The 24,738-nt window shown below is 40.2% G+C and overlaps 1 protein-coding gene across 5 annotated transcripts in view; it reads left to right on the top strand.

Annotated features, from left to right (window-relative positions):
* Nucleotides 1–8,661, top strand: part of LOC306939277 (mediator of RNA polymerase II transcription subunit 13-like) — a 147,252-nt gene extending 138,591 nt beyond the window's left edge. For all 5 annotated transcript variants that reach the window (XM_079523846.1, XM_079523845.1, XM_079523843.1 and 2 more), the window contains exons 28-31: nt 933–1,096; nt 2,235–2,399; nt 5,763–5,878; nt 6,781–8,661. In XM_079523846.1, coding sequence (XP_079379972.1) covers nt 933–1,096; nt 2,235–2,399; nt 5,763–5,878; nt 6,781–6,913 — 578 coding nt within the window. In that variant the 3' untranslated portion in view covers nt 6,914–8,661. The remainder of the gene's footprint in view (nt 1–932; nt 1,097–2,234; nt 2,400–5,762; nt 5,879–6,780) is intronic.
* The last annotated feature ends 16,077 nt before the right edge of the window (nt 8,662–24,738 follow it).

Below are 24,738 nucleotides of genomic sequence, written 5' to 3'. Positions count from 1 at the left end.
TTATGACAGATTGTTGGTTGCTTTACTTTTGATAGATTTAACCAAAGCTCTGGAATTCTCACTGTGAAGAGATGAGCGGACTCAGTGACATCGAGTGATTAGTGTATAAAACAACTACAGATCTGTACTGTAGGTGAATACACTACACTACAGGATTCATTCATTCAAGTTTTATTGATTGTCGAAATTACACTGAGTAATCAAACTCATTTTCAGTGTCGTTGAGTAAGGATGAAAAGGATACTGATAGCTGTTTCACTATGGCTGCAAAATTGTGAGGAGAAGTACTTCCATGGACTATAAATGGCGAGTTCCAGTGTGGTAATGCTATACTTTCTCAGTAGAATATCAAACAACATTTAGAAGACACATTGGGTCTTTTGATTAAACTAAACCAGCAGGGTTAGTGTGATGGTGGGATCCATGACAGTTTTTAGGTTCCAATATGTTTCTGTTTTTTCCCCTTGGTGCTTCATGTGGGCATTGACCCCAGTTATTTGCACAGCGTGAAGGTGAAGGCGGGAGTAGAAATGTATTTTGGTCAGACGGAATTTTACTTGTTTACTTTACTGTTTGAAATAGGAGTGAGAGGAATGGAGGCACATATATTTTATTACTATAAATAGAATGGAGAATCAGAGTTTGAGTCTGGCAAACTCTGAGACTCACATGTCTCCCTTCTCTCTGACCTCGGTTTTCTCTAGATCTATTAGAAATAATAATAAAGAAGATAGTCGAAGGATTGAGCAAGATACATTGAAACATGTATTTGTTTACTGTAGCTGTAGGTAACCCTTGTTCTTTATATGCAATTTGAACTGATGGTCTTTGAACTGATGGACTGAACTCTGAACCCATGGGCTGTCAGTGCCACCTTTCTGAACACGACATCCAGAACTTCTTGAATAACTCTAACCACTTTTGTCCTTCAGACGACATGTTTGATCTGCCTTTCCCTGATGAACTGGAGAACGACATTGGACATGACATGATGTTGATCACAGGGAACCTCCATCCCTCGCCCAACACTTCCCCGGTCCCCTCCCCCGGCTCGCCCTCTGGCATGGGGATGGGATCCAACTTCCAGAACACCAGGGTGAGTCCCTGGGCACCCACTGTTTTCCCAAACAGTGGGTACTACTACTCGGGACCCATTTGTGGGTCACAGACACATTTTTATGTGTCACACCCAGAGTAAAAATCCCAATTTCTTTTCTTACTTTTTAAATATATAATTTAAGTTTTATTTTTACATCAAATAAATAAATAAACTTTATTTTCACTAGTTTGGGTCCCGGTCCCGCTATAATCTTCTAATCTCTCTTTTGGGTTTCAACCTGAAAAGTTTAGGAACCACTGCATTGGAGAGAAATCAGCCTACAGTTTCACGCTGTGTAGCAAATGAAAATTTAGAGCAAAGAGAAAATTTGACATGCCCACAAGCTTATCACTCAAAATAGCACAATGCGTAGCATTCCCCAAGCCTCATTGTGTGTCAAAAGTAGGTCATGTGACTTGGCTGTACAGTAAGTTGGGAGCCACTACTAGGCTCACTGAGATTCAAAGAGTTTATTTGTCACAGTACAAGCAGCAGCGGAATGTTCGTGTGACATGCACTTCACTTCAGATTGTGTCTGTGATAACAACAAGAGATAATATTGGTATATTATAATATTATATTACAGGTGTCAAAAGGCTCAGTCAGGGAGAGGCACTGACATCCAATCAATCCAGGTGTGGGAGTTATATAAGTAGGCATTCGTTTCCTCATGGTCAGAACACCAAATGCTTAAAAAGCTGACAAGTAAAGATACAACCTTTAGTAGCAATAGAGAGTGTACAGACTACAGAATATTATGGGAGAATACTTTAGCAAACAGGATAATCTGAATATATAACAATAAAGGCCGTGTGCTCTGTTGTCAGCAAAAAGGGGTGTTTACAGATGGAAGGTGTTTGACCTGGCCGTTTGACATTGTTCAGGGCTCTGAGCCTCAGGCTATTCAAAGTACAGAATCCCTGCCTGTTCAGACATTATAAATTGCTCTACATAAGAGGATTAGCTAAAAAAAAAAGCATATAATAATATTAATAATCTCTAGTAATCAAATTTTATGGAACACATTCTCCTAACTGGACTATTACCGCCTGCTATTGAAAATGACTACGGAATCGGATTATGAAATAAGGTGCTAATAAAAAATCCTACCCTTTCGTTCCCCCTGTGTCTCCAGAGCCAGGGTGAGCGCTTGTTGTCCCGGGACAATCCACCAGAGGAACTCAAGCAGCAGCCGCTGGCGTTGGGCTACTATGTCTCCACAGCACAGGCAGAGGGACTACCTCACTGGTTCTGGGCCTCCTGCCCACAGGCACAGAGCCAGTGTCCACTTTTCCTCAAGGTATGGAAAATACCAGTGGTGGGAGAAAGTACTCAAATGTCATAAAATCAATACTGCAATGTAGAAATACTCCGTTACAAGTTAAGTGCGGAATTCTACAAAAGTATTGGTATCAAAATGTACTTAACCCATTCAGGCCTGACGTCGAAATTTAAAAAAAAAAAGTTTTCTAAATCATGACAATTTTCGGAAAGATTTGAGGCACATTTTAACGATTTTTCAAAAATAGCAGACCTACAAGTTCATAGCGCGCCACTCGGTGGCGCGCTATGAGCTTGTAGATCTGCTATTTTTCAATAGCTAAATTATAACAATGTTTAAAACACCAAAAGGGGTTCCCGCCCCAAAATGGGTTAATGGTTAATGTGGTTAAACGCTAACGTGACATGGATGCGTTCCAGGTCTCAATGGATTAAGTGCGGAATTCTACAAAAGTATTGGTATCAAAATGTACTTAAAGTATTCATTGTGCAGAATGTCCCATTTCACAAGTTTTCAAATGTATAAAAATCTTTTGAAAATAGCAGATGTACAAGTTCACTCGCATTGTGAGCTTGTAGATTGGCTATTTTCAAATGGCCGAAATGCATATAGGGCTGAAGTGGTTAATGTATGTTTGTTTTGTAATAATAATCACAATCTACAAAGTAACTAGTAACTAAAGTTATCAATTAATTGTGTAATTGTGGATCCTATTGGTTCACTGATCTGAGCACCTGCCCCCCTCCCAGGTAGAAAACAGCGGAGAACACAGACGTCAACAAATTTGGAGCGATGCGCCTCTGCACTGTTATTGGTTAGCGAAATACAAGGAAGTGGGCTTCCTATGCCAAAGTTTCCATTGCGTTTCCTCAGGCATTCATTTTTGAGCCGAATGCGAATGAAAATTAGAGCCTGGGTACCGAGGTTAGTGCAGTAGGGGAGTAGAAGTACAAGTACTGACATTTTGAAATAAAAGAAAATCCTCAAAATTGACTGCCACAGGGTGGCGCCAGAGGCCAGTTAGATTCTGCCACGCAGAACAGGGCAGATTGCCAGGATTTCACATGATCACATCTGGGTTACTCACTCGCAGACCACCATTGTAAGAAGCAGCTTGTGTCAGCAGTAGCTCACACTGTTTATCTTTTGCCAGAAACAGTAATATGTCCGGAGCCATGCGATAAAAAAAATCACAAATCACACCAAACATCGGATGGATGACCAAAACCACGGACAGCGCTCGTAGTTTCAAAGATACGAGGCAAAGAAGATTCCACTTTGACTGGAGCTCTATGTAATGAGGCCGTGCGTAAAAATCCTGGTGCTGGGGGTGACGAAGGCGTTGCCTATAGCAACCGGGTCAGTGTTGAATGTTGATTTTCAGTGTAACCGTTTCATATCGATAAAGAACATTAATTGGTGGAGTCCGTCAGAAGCAATTAATGTGTTAAGTACAGTACTTGAGTAAATGTACTTAGTTACTTTACAGTACACCACTGGAAAATACTGCATGCGTAAGGGAAAGTGAAGCCTGATTCATACTGTACTAAAGATTCCAAGCCTTGCCAGATGCCAGTGGTACGAGATGTTATACACTTCTGGACCCCATGTGAATGTCGCATTACTCGCATAGGCATTGTTTGTTGTCAGTCTGAGAAAACCCATTTTAGCGTCAGAATGTTCGGAGCACAGGTGGCTTGTGAAGATTCAAGAATCGGTCCAGTCTTTACTTCTGTGAGCAATGAGCATGGAGCGAAACAATGGGCCACAATCTGTGCTCATGTATGGTCACTTCCCCCATTTGGATGAATGACTCAGGACAGCCGCTGGTCTCCTAAGGCAGGGGTTCTCAACCCGTGGGTCGCGACCCCTCGGGGGGTCGCCAAATTATTTTAGGGGGTCCCCAAAAAAAAAGATAAAAAAAAAAAAAAAAAAAAAAAGATAAAAAAAAAAAAGAATGTCACGATTTTTCAAAAATAGCAGACCTACAAGCTCGTAGCGCGCCACTCGGTGGCGCGCTATGAGCTTGTAGATCTGCTATTTTTAAATAGCTAAATTATAACAATGCTTAAAACACCAAAAGGGGTTCCCGCCCAAAATGGTTTAAGGTTATTGTAGCAGTCAATTTATATTGGGGGTCGGGAGGGGGCGGGGCGGGGGTCCCGAGACGTTGTCAAAGCATTTCCGGGGGTCCCCGGCCAAAAACGTTGAGAACCCCTGTCCTAAGGGCCAGAGCACCCACATGACACAGATACTGGACATGACTCCAGGACAGGTTGTGGTGTCTCAGTTTTATCCATCTCTGTTTATGCTTTGTCCTGATGTAACTGATCTACAAGCTTATGACATGTCGAATTGCAATGCATTGTGAGCTTGTACTGTAGATCTGCTAATTTAGGTGAGCAACAGTGTCATTTTGACGGAGTGTAAAAAATAACAGTGCCATCCGGGCATTTTGAGAGGGATCGTTTTTGAGAACCGGTTATAAATTGCTACACAAACATTATGATATGGTATACATTTTTTTCTTTTATGGAAAACAAAAAAGAAGAAAGGGAAAAAAAGACAAAGAGAAAGCAAACCCTCAATCCCTCCCACCCATACTGCTCAGTGACACTGCATAGTATAGAATAAAATAGTAAGATGATGAAATCAGTAGTCTCATTTTTAATGCAGTTTTCAAATAACCACAGGCTCCAGCAGGTTGAACATCAGTGAATGTGAGCAAAAAAGCACTGTTCTTTCAGTTTTAGTCACAGTGTCCTTAATGATCAAAAAGTAGCATCCCCCAAATGTGAAAGTGGAGCAGTTGCTCTGCTGCTTGATTTATTACACAGGTGTCAAGTTGCCAACTTGAGTCGGCACAGTATATAGACATCTCAGGCTGTAAACAGTAACACAGCTGCCCTGAAAGTTCCAACCTTTGTGAACATCCCCTTTGTAATGACAAACTATAAACTATCAGAATAACATCTGTTACTCAGCCAGCTAGCTAGCCGACAAAACAAACAAAAAAACAAAAAACAAAACATGATTTGTATCTTCAATTATCGCTGTGAACCCACCACTTCCAAATGGTGTAACTGTAAACAGCTGACCAGATATTGCCATGGGTTTTCACATGCCTCCTCCAATAACATTGACAGTTGAAACTGTAAAATTGACCCATTCACATTTCACACACCAATGGCAACAGTGGAGGCAACCATACAAAGCTGTTCTTCAGGAGCATTCAGGGTTTCAGTTTATTTGCCCAAGGACACTTCGACACAAAGCCAGGAGGACTCGAGCAATCGCACCAGGAACCTTCAGGTTCTTGAACCTTCTGAGCCAGTGTCTAGATTGTACAGTACATTTACTGCTGCCGTTTCCTCTCTCCAGGCCTCACTTCACCACCATATCTCCATTACCCAGTCAGAGGAGATGCTGACAGAAAAGAACAAGAGAACCCCACATCCTCATCCTCTGGACTCCAAAACCACCTCTGATGTACTCAGGTCAGGACACATGCTGTTACTGTTAATTGTGTAACTTCACAATGTTCCCATCTTCTTTAACCGCTTTGAACCTGGCATCCCTACTTTAACAGAACAGAGTTGAAAGAGATATTAAAATTACTTTTATTAGTAGGCCTACTATGTTTCTTTTTTTCTTAATACTGTTTTTATTAGGCATTTTGTAGATGACATAACTTCAGAATATCATTGACAAATAATGAGTAATTAAGTGATATAAAATAAAATAAATAAAAGTGACAGGTACAGTAGTGTAAATGTTCCAAATACAATACATAATAATAAAGGTATATAAATGTGATAAACAAGAAAAAACAGTTAAACAGTGACAAATGTGAACAGACAAACAAAGACAACAGGACAGACACTCTTGCTCAAAACTTTCCCACCAAGTTGTTGTAAATCAACTGAATTACAGACATTTTTCTTTTTAAATGAGAAAAAACAATGAAGTGTTGCCAAATCTGGTAAAATCTATCTTCACTCCCTCTCAATTCAAACTTTATCTTTTCCAATTGCAAATAGTGCATAACATCTTTCATAAGTGTAGTGTGAGTCGGAACCTGTGCTTGCTTCCAATTCAACAGTATCAGTCTGCGAGCCAGTAGAGTCACATATTTTACCATGTTATATTGGAAAGCAGACAGTTTGACCCCAGGCCTTTTGACTCCTAGAACTGTCAGTGGATCCGGGTCAAAAGGTTTTCCAACAATGTCTGACAGTGATTTAAATATACTTTGCCAATATGATGTTAGTTTAGTGCAGTGCCAGAACATATGAGCTAGAGTGGCCAGCGACTGGCCACATCTGTCGCAGGCTGGATTCACATTTAGTACTGTGTTTCTTGATCATTTTTTTTGTTTTCACGCTATTCCAACCCACAGATATGTGTTGGAGCAGTACAACGCCCTCTCCTGGCTGACATGTACCCCTGCTACACAAGACCGTCGGTCCTGCCTGCCCGTCCACTTGGCTGTGCTTACGCAGATGTACAATGCCATCCTGAATATGCTGTAGCTATACAGTGCATGGGGGCTAATGGCAACCTTGTGTAATTGACTGCAATCTACGGTGTGCCTACACTTCCTTTTTCTGGGCACCAGAGAGCGGCAGAGACCCCTTTGTTGTCGAGAGTGGATTTGGAATATTAGTGGCCAAAGAAGGGACAGGGCCTATGGGTTAGGCTTTCCAACCAACGTCAGGGGGAGTAATATGCCTATGTACAAGATGATGTTTTAAAACTTAATCAGCCAGAAGAACGGCCACACCCAGTGCAATTTGTATCTTCTAAACACGTCCTTTCTGCAACATTGTACAGTTGGAGCTATTTTAGTATGCCGTTTATAATGACATATCACTTTTGTCTGATATAGCGTTACTTTAAAAGATCATCATCCACACGGAGGCACTTATTAAGGGCATTTAAGCCTGCTTGGATGACATTTTAAAGGGTCTCGTAGAGGATTATTCTCACCTTCACCTGTGAAAAGAGACGTGTGTCTAAGACCCCTTTAGTCAATATACTGCACAACCAGCAAAATGACTTGACTGCAGCAACATATTGCTTTGTTACATCAATGATGTTTGTTTATGTTTGTAAAAAACTGAGGTTTTAAGGACTTGCAGTTTAGTACTGAGATTATAACCTTTGCTCCGGATATAGGCAAAGGTCATGATTTCATCCAAAGGGAGAGCAGTTAATTATGGCACTTTTTACTCACTTTCCAAAGTGACAATTGTATTGTTGTAGATATAAACGCAATGAATATTTGACCAGTTCATGCATAAATGTTTATAATGTAAGACTTGCATTTGCAAAGAATTGAGACTTATTTTTTAATATTTAAAAAGAAAAAGAAAGAAAATTGGAAAGGTTTTTTTCTCCCAATTTACTAGCAATTCTCATGGGATAAGAAATACATTGAATTGTCATTTTAAGGAAATTGTGAAGATGCCATATTTATATAAAGTATATCATGTCATATAAATTCACATGTAAATAAATATATATTACCTCTTTCAAGCGGCAGATATAGGAGATGGTGACGGATAAAACCATCTCTTAAAAAGTGAACACAATATAAAACCTTTTTTCCAGACATTGTTTTACATTATTTTAGTTCTACATATTTTTGTTTTGTTTATTATTTTCTATGAGTACTGAAAATGGTATCTTAGCTTTTTATTTAATGAGTTTAAGTTAATAAACCTATTGATGCAGGAGACATATATTTATACAATGTTTCTCATCCTGCCAAATAAACTTGAAATAGGCAATAGATTACTATAATATTTGAATATTGCAAAGTTGTTGCATAATTAAGAAACATGCTTTATTTCATTGGCCTTCCCAAATGATGTCAAGCCAACCATCAGAAAAGCCTGTTTCTTGACCTTCACTACGCAGTCTGCTATTTGTACAATTGGTAGCATGTTTGTATATACACTTTTCAGCTGTGTTTTTTGGAATTTCTTAAAGCTGTACATTTCATGCTGTTCGGTTTACTTTCAAGTGATTCCTACAAAGTATTTTTGCTGTTGGTTTTTTAAAATATACAGTATACAAAGTTTCACTCAAATTACCACAGAGGTAAATTGCCAAGTACATAATACTCATACAGGCGAAAGGTGAGTTTGCAAAAAAAGAAAAAAGAAAAAAAAAAGTTACATCTGCCATCAGTTTAAATATCGAACAGATTCAACTTAGAAATCTGTGACTTTTACACTTGTTTTTTTTAGTAAATTATTAAAACTTGTCAAAATGATCATGTCTTCAGTGATCTCTTTTCTACAGGTAAAGCTACAATTATTTTTCTTTTGGTAAATTGGTTCTTCCTATACTTCCTGATGCCTTTGTCCCTTTACATTCATATTTTCAGCTTCAAGATCTTTTATATAAATATGCAATACTAGATGTTATCTGGCTGTGTGTGCCTGCTACAACCATCAACCTCACAAATGAAATTGGGTTATGGTGTGTGTGACTGTGCGGTTTGTACTACAGTAATTCAATGATTCAAAGGAGGGTGATAAGCTTGTTACCACAGTGAGGCTGTCATCGCGCAGAGCTGTGAGTGACATCATTAGCTTCCAACATCTGTTGTCCATATTGGAATCTGAAGACCAATTTAGACTAAAGTCTTAACGACGGTATCTTGCGACAGAAATAGCAGATCTACAAGCTCGCAACGCGTGTGTCCGAAATGCGTCGTGAGCTTGCAGATCTGCTAATTCCATCGTACAATAGCATAAATTAAGCGTGTGACATATCCAGTACAGTAGGACTCCTCCATGCCATAGTAAACAGTGAACACATCAGCATGTTCATCATCTAAATGCAATCTTTGTTCTGAAGCAAGACATACTGTAACAGACAATACTCACAAAAGACAAAATGTAACAAAACATACATAAGACCAGTGGTGGACAAAGTACTCAGCCAGTATAAATACTGTACACCTGGTCAAATATGAATGTGCTGAAGTAGGCTACTTGCTTTTAAACATAGGCCTACTTAGGTATTCATCCCAAAAAATGTAAAGATTTTACATGTAAAAAAAAATATATATAATAATGATTTGTGAAAATCATAACGCATCATTGTGAGCTTGTAGATCAGATATTTCCACTATATCTCTGCTGTCGGGAAGAAACCACCTAACTCTAAAAAGAGGTTTTGTCTGAAGATCTTTTTACTACTTTTCATTGGTTCAATATGTTTAACCAACACAGACGTTCAATAGCACTGATTTATGCCAAAAAAATCTAATACCTCAAAAATGGAGTTAGGCACAAAAGCCCCAAAACAAATCTTTTTAAAAAAATGTAGTTTTCCCCCTCCCCTTTAGTAGAGTCAAAACCTACAATATTTGTAAAGGATAGATTCTCAAAACATTTACTTAGGCACAGTAGTACCCTATTGTGCTGAATTTATATTCAGCACAATAGGCACTACTGTGCCTAAGTAAATGTTTTGAGGGGACGTATTATAATTGGGGACTTGACATTCATTGTTCTTTTTCCACAGATGAGTCTTGGGGTCGTCTTATAATCAGAGTCGTCTTATATTCGGCACAATACGGAGTTCTCTCTCCTGATTGGAAACAATTCAACTTTCAAGCATTCACACCATAAGATGAATGCAACGACAATTAAGTTTGACACGATAGAACACTGCAGGAGAAGGTCAGATCTTGCCTGTTGAAGGCAGGGGGCTCTTCGGGAGATGAGGCCAACCTGGTGGTGCCTGCCGCTTGGGTGGTGTTGGTGACTGGGGAGGTGGATGACCCGAACAGAGAGCATGACTGAGACAAGGAAGGAGGAGGAGTCCTTTTAAGGGACTCTGTCAATCAGCTCAACTGATCTGATTGGAGCAGGAGCAGGACCAATGAGGTTATTATAGGTGAGGAATGTAATGAATGACAGCTTGCTCATTCTCTCAGTTGAACTCTCGTATTAAAACTTCCATTTTGTAGACCAACCTGAACATTTATTTTCTCTTTACTAAAGAGACGGAGAGGTAAGGAGGCCGCTGTTATTGAACATCTAAATTATATCAACGATTACTATCAGAATATGCATTTAGGGGTTTGTTTGATCTCAAACAGACTTACTGTACAGGCAGTATCATGGTCAGTATCATTTACGTATGGTCAGTAATCACGTAACATGTTAGTATCATGGTCAGTATTAGGTCAGTATTATGATTAGTATCATGATTCATGTCAGCATCATGTTCAGTATCATGTTATTATCATGTTAGTTTCATGGTCGGTCGGTATCATGTAAGTATCACGTAAGTATCGTGGTCAGTATCAGTTCAGAATCATGGCCAGTATAGAGCGTCGCAGTCCCGCCCCTTTCAGAACGACAAGGGCGCCAGAAGAGAATTTCCCATTCAATTTTCCCATAGACGTTTCAAAAAGTATTTATTTAAAGACTTTTAAGCCCGAGGCTTAAAGGTCTTTAAATAAATTACAAAGCCAACAGCCGAGTTGACAAAATTATCATGACAATTAACAAAATATTTTGGGCCGAACAAATAATTAGAAAGAAGAAAAAGTGTTTTTTCTTGTTTCTAATTTGTTCGGCCCCACAAAATGTGTTTATTTTATTGTCATGATTTGTCAACTCGGCTGTTGGCTTTGTCCGAGGCTTAAAGGTCTTTAAATAAATACATTTTGAAACGTCTATGGAAAAATCTTCCCTCGCAGGGGGCGGGACTGCGACGAATGATCATGGTCAGTAAATTAGTAGTGACACCACCTAATAAAGTGCATACAATGACAGATATATGGTGTGGCATTCTGAGTCTAATCTGTTTACATCAGGTTTACATCATGAAAGACAAATTAAAATGTCAGATAACTGCAGCCTGTTTAGTTTAGATTATAGTGGCATGAACTTCTAAAGGGGAATTTCAGATTGTATCCTTATTCAAGTGAGTATTAGTGCCTACGGCAATCTACTGTAGGCTTTGCATGGGACTTGTCTTAGATAGTCATCAGTAAAGGCTGTCTGCAGAAATACAATGAATGAATAGTTAGAGATGGAACAATATCCAGATATATAAACAGGAGTGATGTTTACCGCCTATAAGTCACTGAAGCAGACTATAAACATGACAGATGGTATCAAACTATCTCCAAGCCTGCATCTTCTCTACTGTTCCATATGCTAGCCTGTTTTCAAAATGCATATATATACCATGCCAATACATTATGAAGGTGGATACAGAGTTAGTGCACACAGAGTGTTGAAGTTATTTTAGGTGAGTTTAACACTTGGCCTGTCCTCTCACCTTATCTTATACTCTTGCAGAACAGATGACACGCAGTGTTAAATTACTGGCAGTAAGCCATTGTTTATGAAAGACAATTGTGTGCCATATCAAAATAATCTTGTGTAGGATATGAGTCACATCCTTAAGAGGTCATGCGTTGATAAGATGAAGACTTCTGGAAGCTTCGGGGCACAGCGGCGCCTCAGATATTTGATTAACAGGACAAGCCGCTGATTGTGACACTTTGCACAAATATTCAATGAGGGTGCTCCACGTGTGTGTGCGTGTGTGTGCGTGTGTGTGTGTGTGTGTGTGTGTGTGTGTGTGTGTGTGTGTGTGTGTGTGTGTGTGTGTGCGCGCGTGCATGGTGCGCGTGTGTTGCATGATGTGCATGCATACTGGGTGAATTAAATAGAATATTAATTTGAAGGGAGCAGCTGTTTTCAAGGTGCACACATTGAGTGTGTATGCCATTCTAAAGGATTTCCTGCTGAGCTGAGAGATGGTAAGGGTTGCACTCTGTTTATGAGGGACGCAGTGACACGAGTGCACAAGAAAGGTGGCCTAATGATTGTGCTACAGTTTCAGGAAGGTCAAAGTGTGAGAACATGGGAAAACTGACGATGTCCATTTGAGCATCAGGGTCAAATAAAAGCACCTACTTTAGAAAAATCTGAATTTAAATGGAACCATCCATCTTGATAAAAGAAAGAGAGAGAGAGAGAGAGAGAGAAAAGGCTAGCGGACAACAAATCTAAACAAAAAGTCAATCTTTGAGGCATTGGGTTGCTGAAGGAGGAAGTGAATGAAGTGAAAGCTACTGGTCATTGAAAAGACAACCTCTGAAGAGTCACTTGTGATGGCATCGTCTAATGGCCGTTGCAACTGGAGGAAGTGGACTCTTAATTGACTGCCGTGCATTCTCCACAGATGGCCTATTACGAGCATGGCCATTCACCTGCTATCTGGCTTGCCCAGTACACTGCTGCAGCCAAATGGCCCCAGACTGGACAAAGAAGCCAATGGTCTGGTTTGACAAAGTGTCTGTTAGCGCAAACACAATTAGCAGTCAATGACATTTTATCTCTCCTTTCTGCAAGCATTTGGCCACAAGAGAGGACAAGGTTGCTCAACAAAGCCATCTAATGAGGGCTAAGTGGCTGACTTAATGCTATCCCTCTGCCCTTTAAAAAGAAGCAATTATTGGAGAAGTATAGTAGGAAAACTGTGAGCCACAACCTGGACTGAAACAGAAAATAAATATAGCCTACTGTAGAGGAACTTCTATTTCCTTTTAAAATTGTATGAACATTTGCAGAATTTCAGATTTATAACCTTGTTAGTGACAATGATGAGGTGAAAGGCAGTTTTTCAGAACAGAATTTCAAAATATGATTTCTGTTATAGACCAGTGATCTAACAAAACACTGAAAGACACACCTAAGTGTGTACAGCATGCGTAATGAACACATAAATCCATTATGATTTGTACTGTATGATACTGTATGTCCAACAATGTAAACAACAAACAAGCAAGCAATGCAAAGAATGACAATAAATCATGCTTAAAAACAAATACTGGATGGAATAGCTGCCTCAGCACCACCTTTTCTTTGGAGCTAGCATGACTTTTGACTGTACACAACACTCTTATCCACAAAGAAGAACCCAGAGAGAACAGAGGTGTGTTTGGAGCCAGACTGCAGCCATGCTGTCACTCCAGATGGCTCTTTAGAGCGCTCCACTTCCAGGCGTTACGTTTGCAGGGCAGAGCCATGTGCTGTTTTGACATGCCCCTTCTCTCTGAAGTGGAGGCAGCTGGGGGTTGTAGCCTCTCACTGCACTCTGTGAGAGAGAGAGAGAGAGAGAGAGAGAGAGAGAGAGAGAGAGAGAGAGATATAGATAGAGAGAGGGGGGGGGGGTCTGTTTGTGCGTGAGGTGTTGGCTGGGGCCTCACCGCTGGTCGGGCAATGTGGTAGGTCTTGATTCCTGAGACTTCAGCCTGGGTCAGCTCAGGGTCAGAGAGACTCTGCTGGGTATGTGGGTGGCAGAGGTCAGGGTCATCATCATCTACCATGGCTGGAGACCAAAGGGACCTTGATCCAATAATCAGGGTTTAGGGTTTGGGGCTTTTGGAGATCTTGCTTTTGGCTTGGTGTGGTTTAAGATGACAGGTGCTAAAGCTGGATTCGTCAGCAGTGGTGCCACACCAAAGGGGCCATCTGGGAATTAAGACAACCTAAATGACAAAATGTTAGAGAATACCTCAGAATGACTGCCTGGTTTTATAATTAAATTAACCACTTAGGCAAAACCTGAATTGGCATTTATTCTTACTCAGTGCATTTTGTCATAACGGTGTCATTATCATCTCTGTGATATAGATGGACTAATAATAAATGAGCCCTTTTGTTTATTGAAAGGTTCCTGAAAGGTTCTATTATTACCTCTTGACCTAAGTATCATTTCAATTAGTGTCTTTCCCTGTTAATATACATTTTCTAGGCCAGCACCAGCCGAGCAAACCCTCAGCTATTGTCCTTATGGTTCCAAGGAAATGCAGCTCCTGGCAAGGCGCAGAGAGTCGGCAACATTTTCTGTTTAGGTCCCTGCTGATGAAACAGAACATCTGCCATACTGCCAACTCGCCACGAATGCCTGTTTACAAATGTAGCAGGGTGGGCGTTGTCTCCCACTCTACTGATGGCCCATCTCCTCCCACTAATCAGTAGGCTGATTGCCTGCAGTATTTAGGCAGCACTGCGGGAGCTACGTAGGTGTCTCCTAGAAGCTGGCCTGTTGGGCTTCAGCTGGCCATGCATTCCCACAGCGCGTGCGTCTCTCTCCACCAATAGGCCAGTCTACCTAAGATTTAATCCAAAAGAAATTGCAATAGTAATCATTCAAGGTTTTTTATGATTCGGTCATCCACATAAAATAAATGATTATTATATATTTTTTGGATCATAAATTCAGGGGTTGAATGTTAGGGTACCATTGAAAACCTATAAGGCAAAAAATTCAAATTTTAATTATGCTTTAAGTAGCATGTCATGTCAAACTAGTTTGCAAGCAATAGTTTTGCAAGAAAAACACTCCTTGGGTCAATAACGGCCATAGCCGTCTTCACAAAATGTTGTGATGAGGTCATCACATTTGGGAAAGTGGCTATGGCCGTTTGGCATGGCTATGACCGTGCCAGTGGCTATGGCTTGTTTCCAGTGTGGTTCATAAACATTCGAAAGTCTAGATAAACAACAGTACAACAAACGATAGACAAATCTCCAGGTTTTTTTTGTTGTTGTATCAATGTTGTTACTCAAAAGCAAAGGGAGACTGTGTTGTGGCAGGTTGCAAGTAGGTCAGTGAGATATATTAGGACACTGGCTACATAGCCATCTGGAGGTTGAGTGTTCAAACCCCACTCAAGTCTTTACTTTCAAGACCGATTTCCAGAAGAACAACTTCAACACTCCAAAAAATGAATGAATGAATTGGCCGGTACCAATGGCGCAGTGGGCTAGTCATACGGGACACCACAGGATACCTTGATGGTTCAAACCACGTGTCAGGTGCTGAAAAATAACCCATTGATGCATGAGCAGTGGTTTCCAGACAATAAAGTGGGGGGGTTATAGTAAAAAAGTAAATGGCCAGCTGAAGCCTTAGAGCAAGACGAAAGGGTGGGTGGAGACAGAGGAAAGGGGCGGTGTCACAGAGAGAAGGTGGTGGAGTCACAGAGACAAGGGGTGGGGTCACAGAAAGAAGGTGGCAGAGTCACAGAGAGAAGGTGGCGGAGTCACAGAGAGAATGTGGTGGAGTCACAGAGACAAGGGGTGGGGTCACAGAGAGAAGAGGGTGGGGCCACAGAGAGAAGGGGGTGGGGTCACAGAGAGAAGAGGGTGGTGTAACAGGGAAATCTGTCAAGAATCATGAAAACAACATACTATAGTATGTCATCGAAAATCATGAAAAAACAACATTAGGCCTATGTTGTCAAACTATAGTTCATGATTGAAAATAACATGGTTTTCGACTACATACTATAGTGATTTTCATCTTTTTTAGTAAGGTGAAAGTGTTTTTTTGACGTGCCATACCCTGCCATTGAGCACCATTATACATTTCTCAAATTTGAAAGCACTATATTTCTAAAACTAAAAAACGTTTCAAAGATTCATTTTCAGACAAACATGTCCACCGTAAGATGAACCTAAATAGGTTTGAATGGGGTTTCTAGGTGTAAGTATGTAGGACTAGTAGCATGCCAAAGTTTGTGCTATTGCCATTGAGAATGCATTGGGCGTTTAAGTTAAATAACTCAGAAACTACAAAACATTTCAAAGTAAAAAGTTCCAGCATGTGTCTCCACAGTAAGCTGAATTATAAAACGTGTGAATGGAGTTTCTAGGTGAAAGTGATTTTGACGTGCCACTATCTGCCATATACATTTCTCACATTTAAAGCACTATATTTCTAAAACTATGAAACATTTCAAAGATTCCTTTTCAGGCAAACATGTCCACCGTAAGAAGAACCTGAATAGGTTTGAATGGGGTTTATAGGTGTAAGTATGTAGGACTAGTAGCATGCCAAAGTTTGTGCTATTGCCATTGGGAATGCATTGGGCGTTTAACTTAAATAACTCAGAAACGACAAAACATTTCAAAGTAAAAAGTTCCAGCATGTGTCTCCACAGAAAGCTGAATTATAAAAAGTGTGAATGGAGTTTCTAGGTGAAAGTGCTTTTTTGACGTGCCAATATCTGCCATTGAGCCCCATTGTAAATGTCTCAAATTTGAAAGCACTATATTTCTAAAACGATGAAACATTTCAAAGATTCCTTTTCAGGCAAACATGTCCACCGTAAGATGAACCTAAATATGGGGTTTCTAGGTGTAAGTATGTAGGACTAGTAGCATGCCAAAGTTTGTGCTATTGCCATTGGGAATGCATTGGGCGTTTAACTTAAATAACTCAGAAACTACAAAACATTTCAAAGTAAAAGGTTCCAGCATGTGTCTCCACAGTAAGCTGAATTATAAAAACGTGTGAATAAAACGTCTAGAGATAAACAACAGCAAAAGAAACAATAGACAAATCTCCTGTTATTTTATTTTTTGTATTTTATTTTTGTATCAATGTTGTACTCAAAGGGAACAGCAGACTTTGTTGTGGCAGGTAGCAAGTAGATCAGTGACTTAGCACACTGGCTGCATGACCTGGAGATTGTGGGTTCAAACCCCACTCAAATCTTTACTTGCCAAAATCTGCCATTGACCCCCATTCTGAATTTCTCAAATTTAAAAGCACTATATTTCTAAAACTATGAAACATTTCAAAGATTCCTTTTCAGGCAAACATGTCCACCGTAAGATGAACCTAAATAGGTTTGAATGGGGTTTCTAGGTGTAAGTATGTAGGACTAGTAGCATGCCAAAGTTTGTGCTATTGCCATTGGGAATGCATTGGGCGTTTAACTTAAATAACTCAGAAACTACAAAACATTTCAAAGTAAAAAGTTCCAGCATGTGTCTCCACAGAAAGCTGAATTATAAAAAGTGTGAATGGAGTTTCTAGGTGAAAGTGCTTTTTTGACGTGCCAATATCTGCCATTGAGCCCCATTGTAAATGTCTCAAATTTGAAAGCACTATATTTCTAAAACGATGAAACATTTCAAAGATTCCTTTTCAGGCAAACATGTCCACCGTAAGATGAACCTAAATAGGTTTGAATGGGGTTTCTAGGTGTAAGTATGTAGGACTAGTAGCATGCCAAAGTTTGTGCTATTGCCAATGGGAATGCATTGGGCGTTTAACTTAAATAACTCAGAAACTACAAAACATTTCAAAGTAAAAAGTTCCAGCATGTGTCTCCACAGTAAGCTGAATTATAAAACGTGTGAATGGAGTTTCTAGGTGAAAGTGATTTTGACGTGCCACTATCTGCCATTATAAATTTCTCACATTTAAAGCACTATATTTCTAAAACGATGAAACATTTCAAAGATTCCTTTTCAGGCAAACATGTCCACCGTAAGATGAACCTAAATAGGTTTGAATGGGGATTCTAGGTGTAAGTATGTAGGACTAGTAGCATGCCAAAGTTATATATTTTTTTCGGACGGCATACTATATAGCATGTCGTTTTTCGTGATTTTGGACTATTTGAAAAAAAGATGAAAATCATGAAAAAACGACATACTATAGTTCATGGTTTCGGACGGCATACTATAGCATGTCGTTTTTCATGATTTTGGAGGATTTGAAAAAAAGATGAAAATCATGAAAAAAAGACATACTATAGTCCATGGTTTGTCATATTTTCGGGACACTATGTCAGAGGCAGGACTTGAACCTGCAGCCTCCTGATTCCCAGGCAGGCTCTGTACCCAGTGAGCCACTGTGCATGCTGTTCTAAAAAGGCCGAATAGATAATGACAGAAGAGCCAGAGACTTGTTTCCATTGTGGTTCATAAACATTCGAACGTCTAGAGATAAACAACAGCAAAAGAAACAATAGACAAATCTCCTGTTATTTTATTTTTTGTATTTTATTTTTGTATCAATGTTGTACTCAAAGGGAACAGCGGACTGTGTTGTGGCAGGTAGCAAGTAGATCAGTGACTTAGCACACTGGCTGCATGACCTGGAGATTGTGGGTTCAAACCCCACTCAAATCTTTACTTGCCAAAATCTGCCATTGACCCCCATTCTGAATTTCTCAAATTTAAAAGCACTATATTTCTAAAACTATGAAACATTTCAAAGATTCCTTTTCAGGCAAACATGTCCACCGTAAGATGAACCTAAATAGGTTTGAATGGGGTTTCTAGGTGTAAGTATGTAGGACTAGTAGCATGCCAAAGTTTGTGCTATTGCCATTGGGAATGCATTGGGCGTTTAACTTAAATAACTCAGAAACTACAACCAATTTCAAAGTAAAACGTTCCAGCATGTGTCTCCACAGAAAGCTGAATTATAAAAAGTGTGAATGGAGTTTCTAGGTGAAAGTGCTTTTTTGACGTGCCAATATCTGCCATTGAGCCCCATTGTAAATGTCTCAAATTTGAAAGCACTATATTTCTAAAACGATGAAACATTTCAAAGATTCCTTTTCAGGCAAACATGTCCACCGTAAGATGAACCTAAATAGGTTTGAATGGGGTTTCTAGGTGTAAGTATGTAGGACTAGTAGCATGCCAAAGTTTGTGCTATTGCCATTGGGAATGCATTGGGCGTTTAACTTAAATAACTCAGAAACTACAAAACATTTCAAAGTAAAAAGTTCCAGCATGTGTCTCCACAGAAAGCTGAATTATAAAAAGTGTGAATGGAGTTTCTAGGTGAAAGTGATTTTGACGTGCCACTATCTGCCATTATAAATATCTCACATTTAAAGCACTATATTTCTAAAACTATGAAACATTTCAAAGATTCCTTTTCAGGCAAACATGTCCACCGTAAGATGAACCTAAATAGGTTTGAATGGGGATTCTAGGTGTAAGTATGTAGGACTAGTAGCATGCCAAAGTTATAATTTTTTTCGGACGGCATACTATATAGCATGTCGTTTTTCGTGATTTTGGACTATTTGAAAAAAAGATGAAAATCATGAAAAAACGACATACTATTGTTCATGGTTTCGGACGGCATACTATAGCATGTCGTTTTTCATGATTTTGGAGGATTTGAAAAAAAGATGAAAATTATGAAAAAAAGACATACTATAGTCCATGGTTTGTCATATTTTCGGGACACTATGTCAGAGGCAGGACTTGAACCTGCAGCCTCCTGATTCCCAGGCAGGCTCTGTACCCAGTGAGCCACTGTGCATGCTGTTCTATAAAGGCCGAATAGATAATGACAGAAGAGCCAGAGACTTGTTTCCATTGTGGTTCATAAACATTTGAACGTCTAGAGATAAACAACAGCAAAAGAAACAATAGACAAATCTCCTGTTATTTTATTTTTTGTATTTTATTTTTGTATCAATGTTGTACTCAAAGGGAACAGCAGACTGTGTTGTGGCAGGTAGCAAGTAGATCAGTGACTTAGCACACTGGCTGCATGACCTGGAGATTGTGGGTTCAAACCCCACTCAAATCTTTACTTGCCAAAATCTGCCATTGACCCCCATTCTGAATTTCTCAAATTTAAAAGCACTATATTTCTAAAACTATGAAACATTTCAAAGATTCCTTTTCAGGCAAACATGTCCACCGTAAGATGAACCTAAATAGGTTAGAATGGGTTTCTAGGTGTAAGTATGTAGGACTAGTAGCATGCCAAAGTTTGTGCTATTGCCATTGGGAATGCATTGGGCGTTTAACTTAAATAACTCAGAAACAACAACACATTTCAAAGTAAAAAGTTCCAGCATGTGTCTCCACAGAAAGCTGAATTATAAAAAGTGTGAATGGAGTTTCTAGGTGAAAGTGCTTTTTTGACGTGCCAATATCTGCCATTGAGCCCCATTGTAAATGTCTCAAATTTGAAAGCACTATATTTCTAAAACGATGAAACATTTCAAAGATTCCTTTTCAGGCAAACATGTCCACCGTAAGATGAACCTAAATAGGTTTGAATGGGGATTCTAGGTGTAAGTATGTAGGACTAGTAGCATGCCAAAGTTTGTGCTATTGCCATTGGGAATGCATTAGGTCAAGGGACCTTAGTATAAGTATGTTTGTTCAATTTAATCCAGCAAAAAGAAAATTGCTATTTTTTTCCTTTTTTTGTTCAGAATTGAAAAATGGGATAACACTAACCGAAAAATCACAAAAATGGTGGTGCCTTAGTATAATTCTGTTTGAGTCCAGCAAACAGAAATTTGCTATTTTTTCCTTTTTTTTGTTCAGATTTGAAAAATGTGAAAACTCGAAGCCAAAACCCAGCTTTTAAAAGCTGCCTCAAAGTTGAGTTTTCAGGAGAAAAAAAGCACGCAAAAAAAAGCTGTTCATTCCAAGCTTCAAAACGAAAAAGCTGGTATACATAGAGATAACATGGGAGCACGAAGCAAGAAGCTGCTTGATTATGCCTTTGGTTTTTTTGCACTACTGATTGTTACCCGTTTCCTTTCTTGTCAGTTAAAATTATCATTCATCATCACTTCCATCTTGTCCATCACCTAACGCTAACCCTAACCCTAACCCTAGTTGTCTGGTACCAGATTGGTTACCATATGGTACCAGAACAAAACCAACAAAAAAGCAGTTGAATTGTCTGGAACCAGTGGTGCAGTGTCTTCGGACACTGCCACATGATCGGGAGATGGTGAGTTCAAACCCCACTCAAGTTTTTACTTTCAAGACCGATTTCAGAAGAAGAAAACCAACAAAAAAGCAGTTGAGTTGTCTGGAACCAGTGGTGCAGTGTGTTAGGACGCTGCCACATGATCGGGAGATGGTGAGTTCAAACCCCACTCAAGTCATTACTTTCAAGACCGATTTCAGAAGAAGAAAACCAACGACCTATCAACCAACACATTCAAAGGCATATCAATCCCATTAATCCGTTTTCTTATCAAGTTGAAGGCATCCCGGATTTTGTTGAGGGTGGGTTGGGTGTTTCACGGTTTCTCATCAACTCCATGTTAAATCACCCAATTACCCGCCAACGGACACTAGCCCTAACCCTAGTTGTCTGTTACCAGATTGGTTACCATATGGTACCAGAACAAAACAAACAAGAAAGCAGTGTGAATTGTCTGGAACCAGTGGCGCAGTGTGTTAGAATGCTCCCACATTATCGGGAGATGGTGAGTTCAAACCCCACTCAAGTCTTTACTTTCAAGACCGATTTCAGAAGAAGAAAACCAACAAAAAAGCAGTTGAATTGTCTGGAACCAGTGGCGCAGTGTGTTAGGACACTGCCACATGATCAGGAGATGGTGAGTTCAAACCCCACTCAAGTCTTTACTTTAAAGACCGATTTCAGAAGAAGAAAACCAACAAAAAAGCAGTTGATTTGTCTGGAACCAGTGGTGCAGTGTGTTAGGACGCTGCCACATGATAGGGAGATGGTGAGTTCAAACCCCACTCAAGTCTTTACTTTCAAGACCGATTTCAGAAGAAGAAAAACAACAAAAAAGCAGTGTGAATTGTCTGCAACCAGTGGCGCAGTGTCTTAGAACTCTCCCACATGATCCGGAGATGGTGAGTTCAAATCCCACTCAAGTCCTTACTTTCAAGACCGATTTCAGAAGAAGAAAACCAACAAAAAAGCAGTTGAATTGTCTGGAACCAGTGGCGCAGTGTGTTAGGACGCTGCCACATGATCGGGAGATGGTGAGTTCAAACCCCACTCAAGTCTTTACTTTCAAGACCGATTTCAGAAGAAGAAAACTAACAACCTATCAACCAACACATTCAAAGGCATATCAATCCCATTAATCCATTTTCTTATCAAGTTGAAGGCATCCCGGATTTTGTTGAGGGTGGGTTGGGTGTTTCACGGTTTCTCATCAACTCCATGTTAAATCTCACAATTACCCCCCAACGGACACAAGCCCTAACCCTAACCCTAACCCTAACCCTAACCCTAACCCTAGTTGTCTGTTACCAGATTGTTTACCATATGGTACCAGAACAAAACCAACAAAAAAGCAGTTGAATTGTCTGGAACCAGTGGCGCAGTGTCTTAGGACACTGCCACATGATCGGGAGATGGTGAGTTCAAACCCCACTCAAGTTTTTACTTTCAAGACCGATTTCAGAAGAATAAAACCAACAAAAAAGCAGTTGAGTTGTCTGGAACCAGTGGCGCAGTGTGTTAGGACGCTGCCACATGATCGGGAGATGGTGAGTTCAAACCCCACTCAAGTCATTACTTTCAAGACCGATTTCAGAAGAAGAAAACCAATGACCTATCAACCAACACATTCAAAGGCATATCAATCCCATTAATCCATTTTCTTATCAAGTTGAAGGCATCCCGGATTTTGTTGAGGGTGGGTTGGGTGTTTCACGGTTTCTCATCAACTCCATGTTAAATCTCACAATTACCCCCCAACGGACACAAGCCCTAACCCTAACCCTAACCCTAACCCTAACCCTAGTTGTCTGTTACCAGATTGTTTACCATATGGTACCAGAACAAAACCAACAAAAAAGCAGTTGAATTGTCTGGAACCAGTGGCGCAGTGTGTTAGGACGCTGCCACATGATCGGGAGATGGTGAGTTCAAACCCCACTCAAGTCATTACTTTCAAGACCGATTTCAGAAGAAGAAAATCAACCAACACATTCAAAGGCATATCAATCCCATTAATCGGTTTTCTTATCAAGTTGAAGGCATCCCAGATTTTGTTGAGGGTGGGTTGGGTGTTTCACGGTTTCTCATCAACTCCATGTTAAATCACCCAATTACCCGCCAACGGACACTAGCCCTAACCCTAACCCTAGTTGTCTGGTACCAGATTGGTTACCATATGGTACCAGAAGAAAACAAACAAGAAAGCAGTGTGAATTGTCTGGAACCAGTGGCGCAGTGTGTTAGAACGCTGCCACATGATCGGGAGATGGTGAGTTCAAACCCCACTCAAGTCTTTACTTTCAAGACCGATTTCAGAAGAAGAAAACCAACAAAAAAGCAGTTGATTTGTCTGGAACCAGTGGTGCAGTGTGTTAGGACGCTGCCACATGATAGGGAGATGTTGAGTTCAAACCCCACTCAAGTCTTTACTTTCAAGACCGATTTCAGAAGAAGAAAACCAACAGAAAAGCAGTGTGAATTGTCTGGAACCAGTGGTGCAGTGTGTTAGAACGCTCCCACATGATCCGGAGATGGTGAGTTCAAATCCCACTCAAGTCCTTACTTTCAAGACCGATTTCAGAAGAAGAAAACCAACAAAAAAGCCGTTCAATTGTCTGAAACCAGTGGCGCAGTGTGTTAGAACGCTGCCACATGATCGGGAGATGGTGAGTTCAAACCCCACTCAAGTCTTTACTTTCAAGACCGATTTCAGAAGAAGAAAACCAACAAAAAAGCAGTTGAATTGTCTGGAACCAGTGGCGCAGTGTGTTAGGACGCTGCCACATTATAGGGAGATGGTGAGTTCAAACCCCACTCAAGTCTTTACTTTCAAGACCGATTTCAGAAGAAGAAAACCAACAAAAAAGCAGTTCAATTGTCTGGAACCAGTGGCGCAGTATGTTAGGACGCTGCCACATGATCGGGAGATGGTGAGTTCAAACCCCACTCAAGTCTTTACTTTCAAGACCGATTTCAGAAGAAGAAAACCAACAAAAAAGCAGGGTGAATTGTCTGGAACCAGTGGCGCAGTGTGATAGAACGCTCCCACATGATCGAGAGATGGTGAGTTTAAAACCCCACTCAAGTCTTTACTTTCAAGACCGATTTCAGAAGAAGAAAACCAACAAAAAAGCAATCGAGTTGTCTGGAACCAGTGGTGGAGTGTGTTAGGACGCTGCGAGATGGTGAGTTCAAACCCCCCTCAAGTCTTTACTTTCAAGACCGATTTCAGAAGAAGAAAACCAACAAAAAAGCAGTTGAATTGTCTGGAACCAGTGGCGCAGTGTGTTAGAACGCTGCCACATGATAGGGAGTTGGTGAGTTCAAACCCCACTCAAGTCTTTACTTTCAAGACCGATTTCAGAAGAAGAAAACCAACAAAAAAGCAGTTGAATTGTCTGGAACCAGTGGCGCAGTGTATTAGGACGCTGCCACATGATTGGGAGATGGTGAGTTCAAACCCCACTCAAGTCTTTACTTTCAAGACCGATTTCAGAAGAAGAAAACCAACGACCTATCAACCAACACATTCAAAGGCATATCAATCCCATTAATCCATTTTCTTATCAAGTTGAAGGCATCCCGGATTTTGTTGAGGGTGGGTTGGGTGTTTCACGGTTTCACATCAACTCCATGTTAAATCACACAATTACCCCCCAACGGACACAAGCCCTAGCCCTAACCCTAACCCTAACCCTAACCCTAACCCTAGTTGTCTGTTACCAGATTGGTTACCATATGGTACCAGAACAAAACAAACAAGAAAGCAGTGTGAATTGTCTGGAACCAGTGGCGCATTGTGTTA

The sequence above is a fragment of the Electrona antarctica genome, assembly GCF_951216825.1.
Source record: "Electrona antarctica genome assembly, chromosome: 16".
In the NCBI taxonomy this organism is placed as follows: Eukaryota; Metazoa; Chordata; class Actinopteri; order Myctophiformes; family Myctophidae; genus Electrona; species Electrona antarctica.
This window is presented reverse-complemented; position numbering and strand designations above follow the sequence as displayed.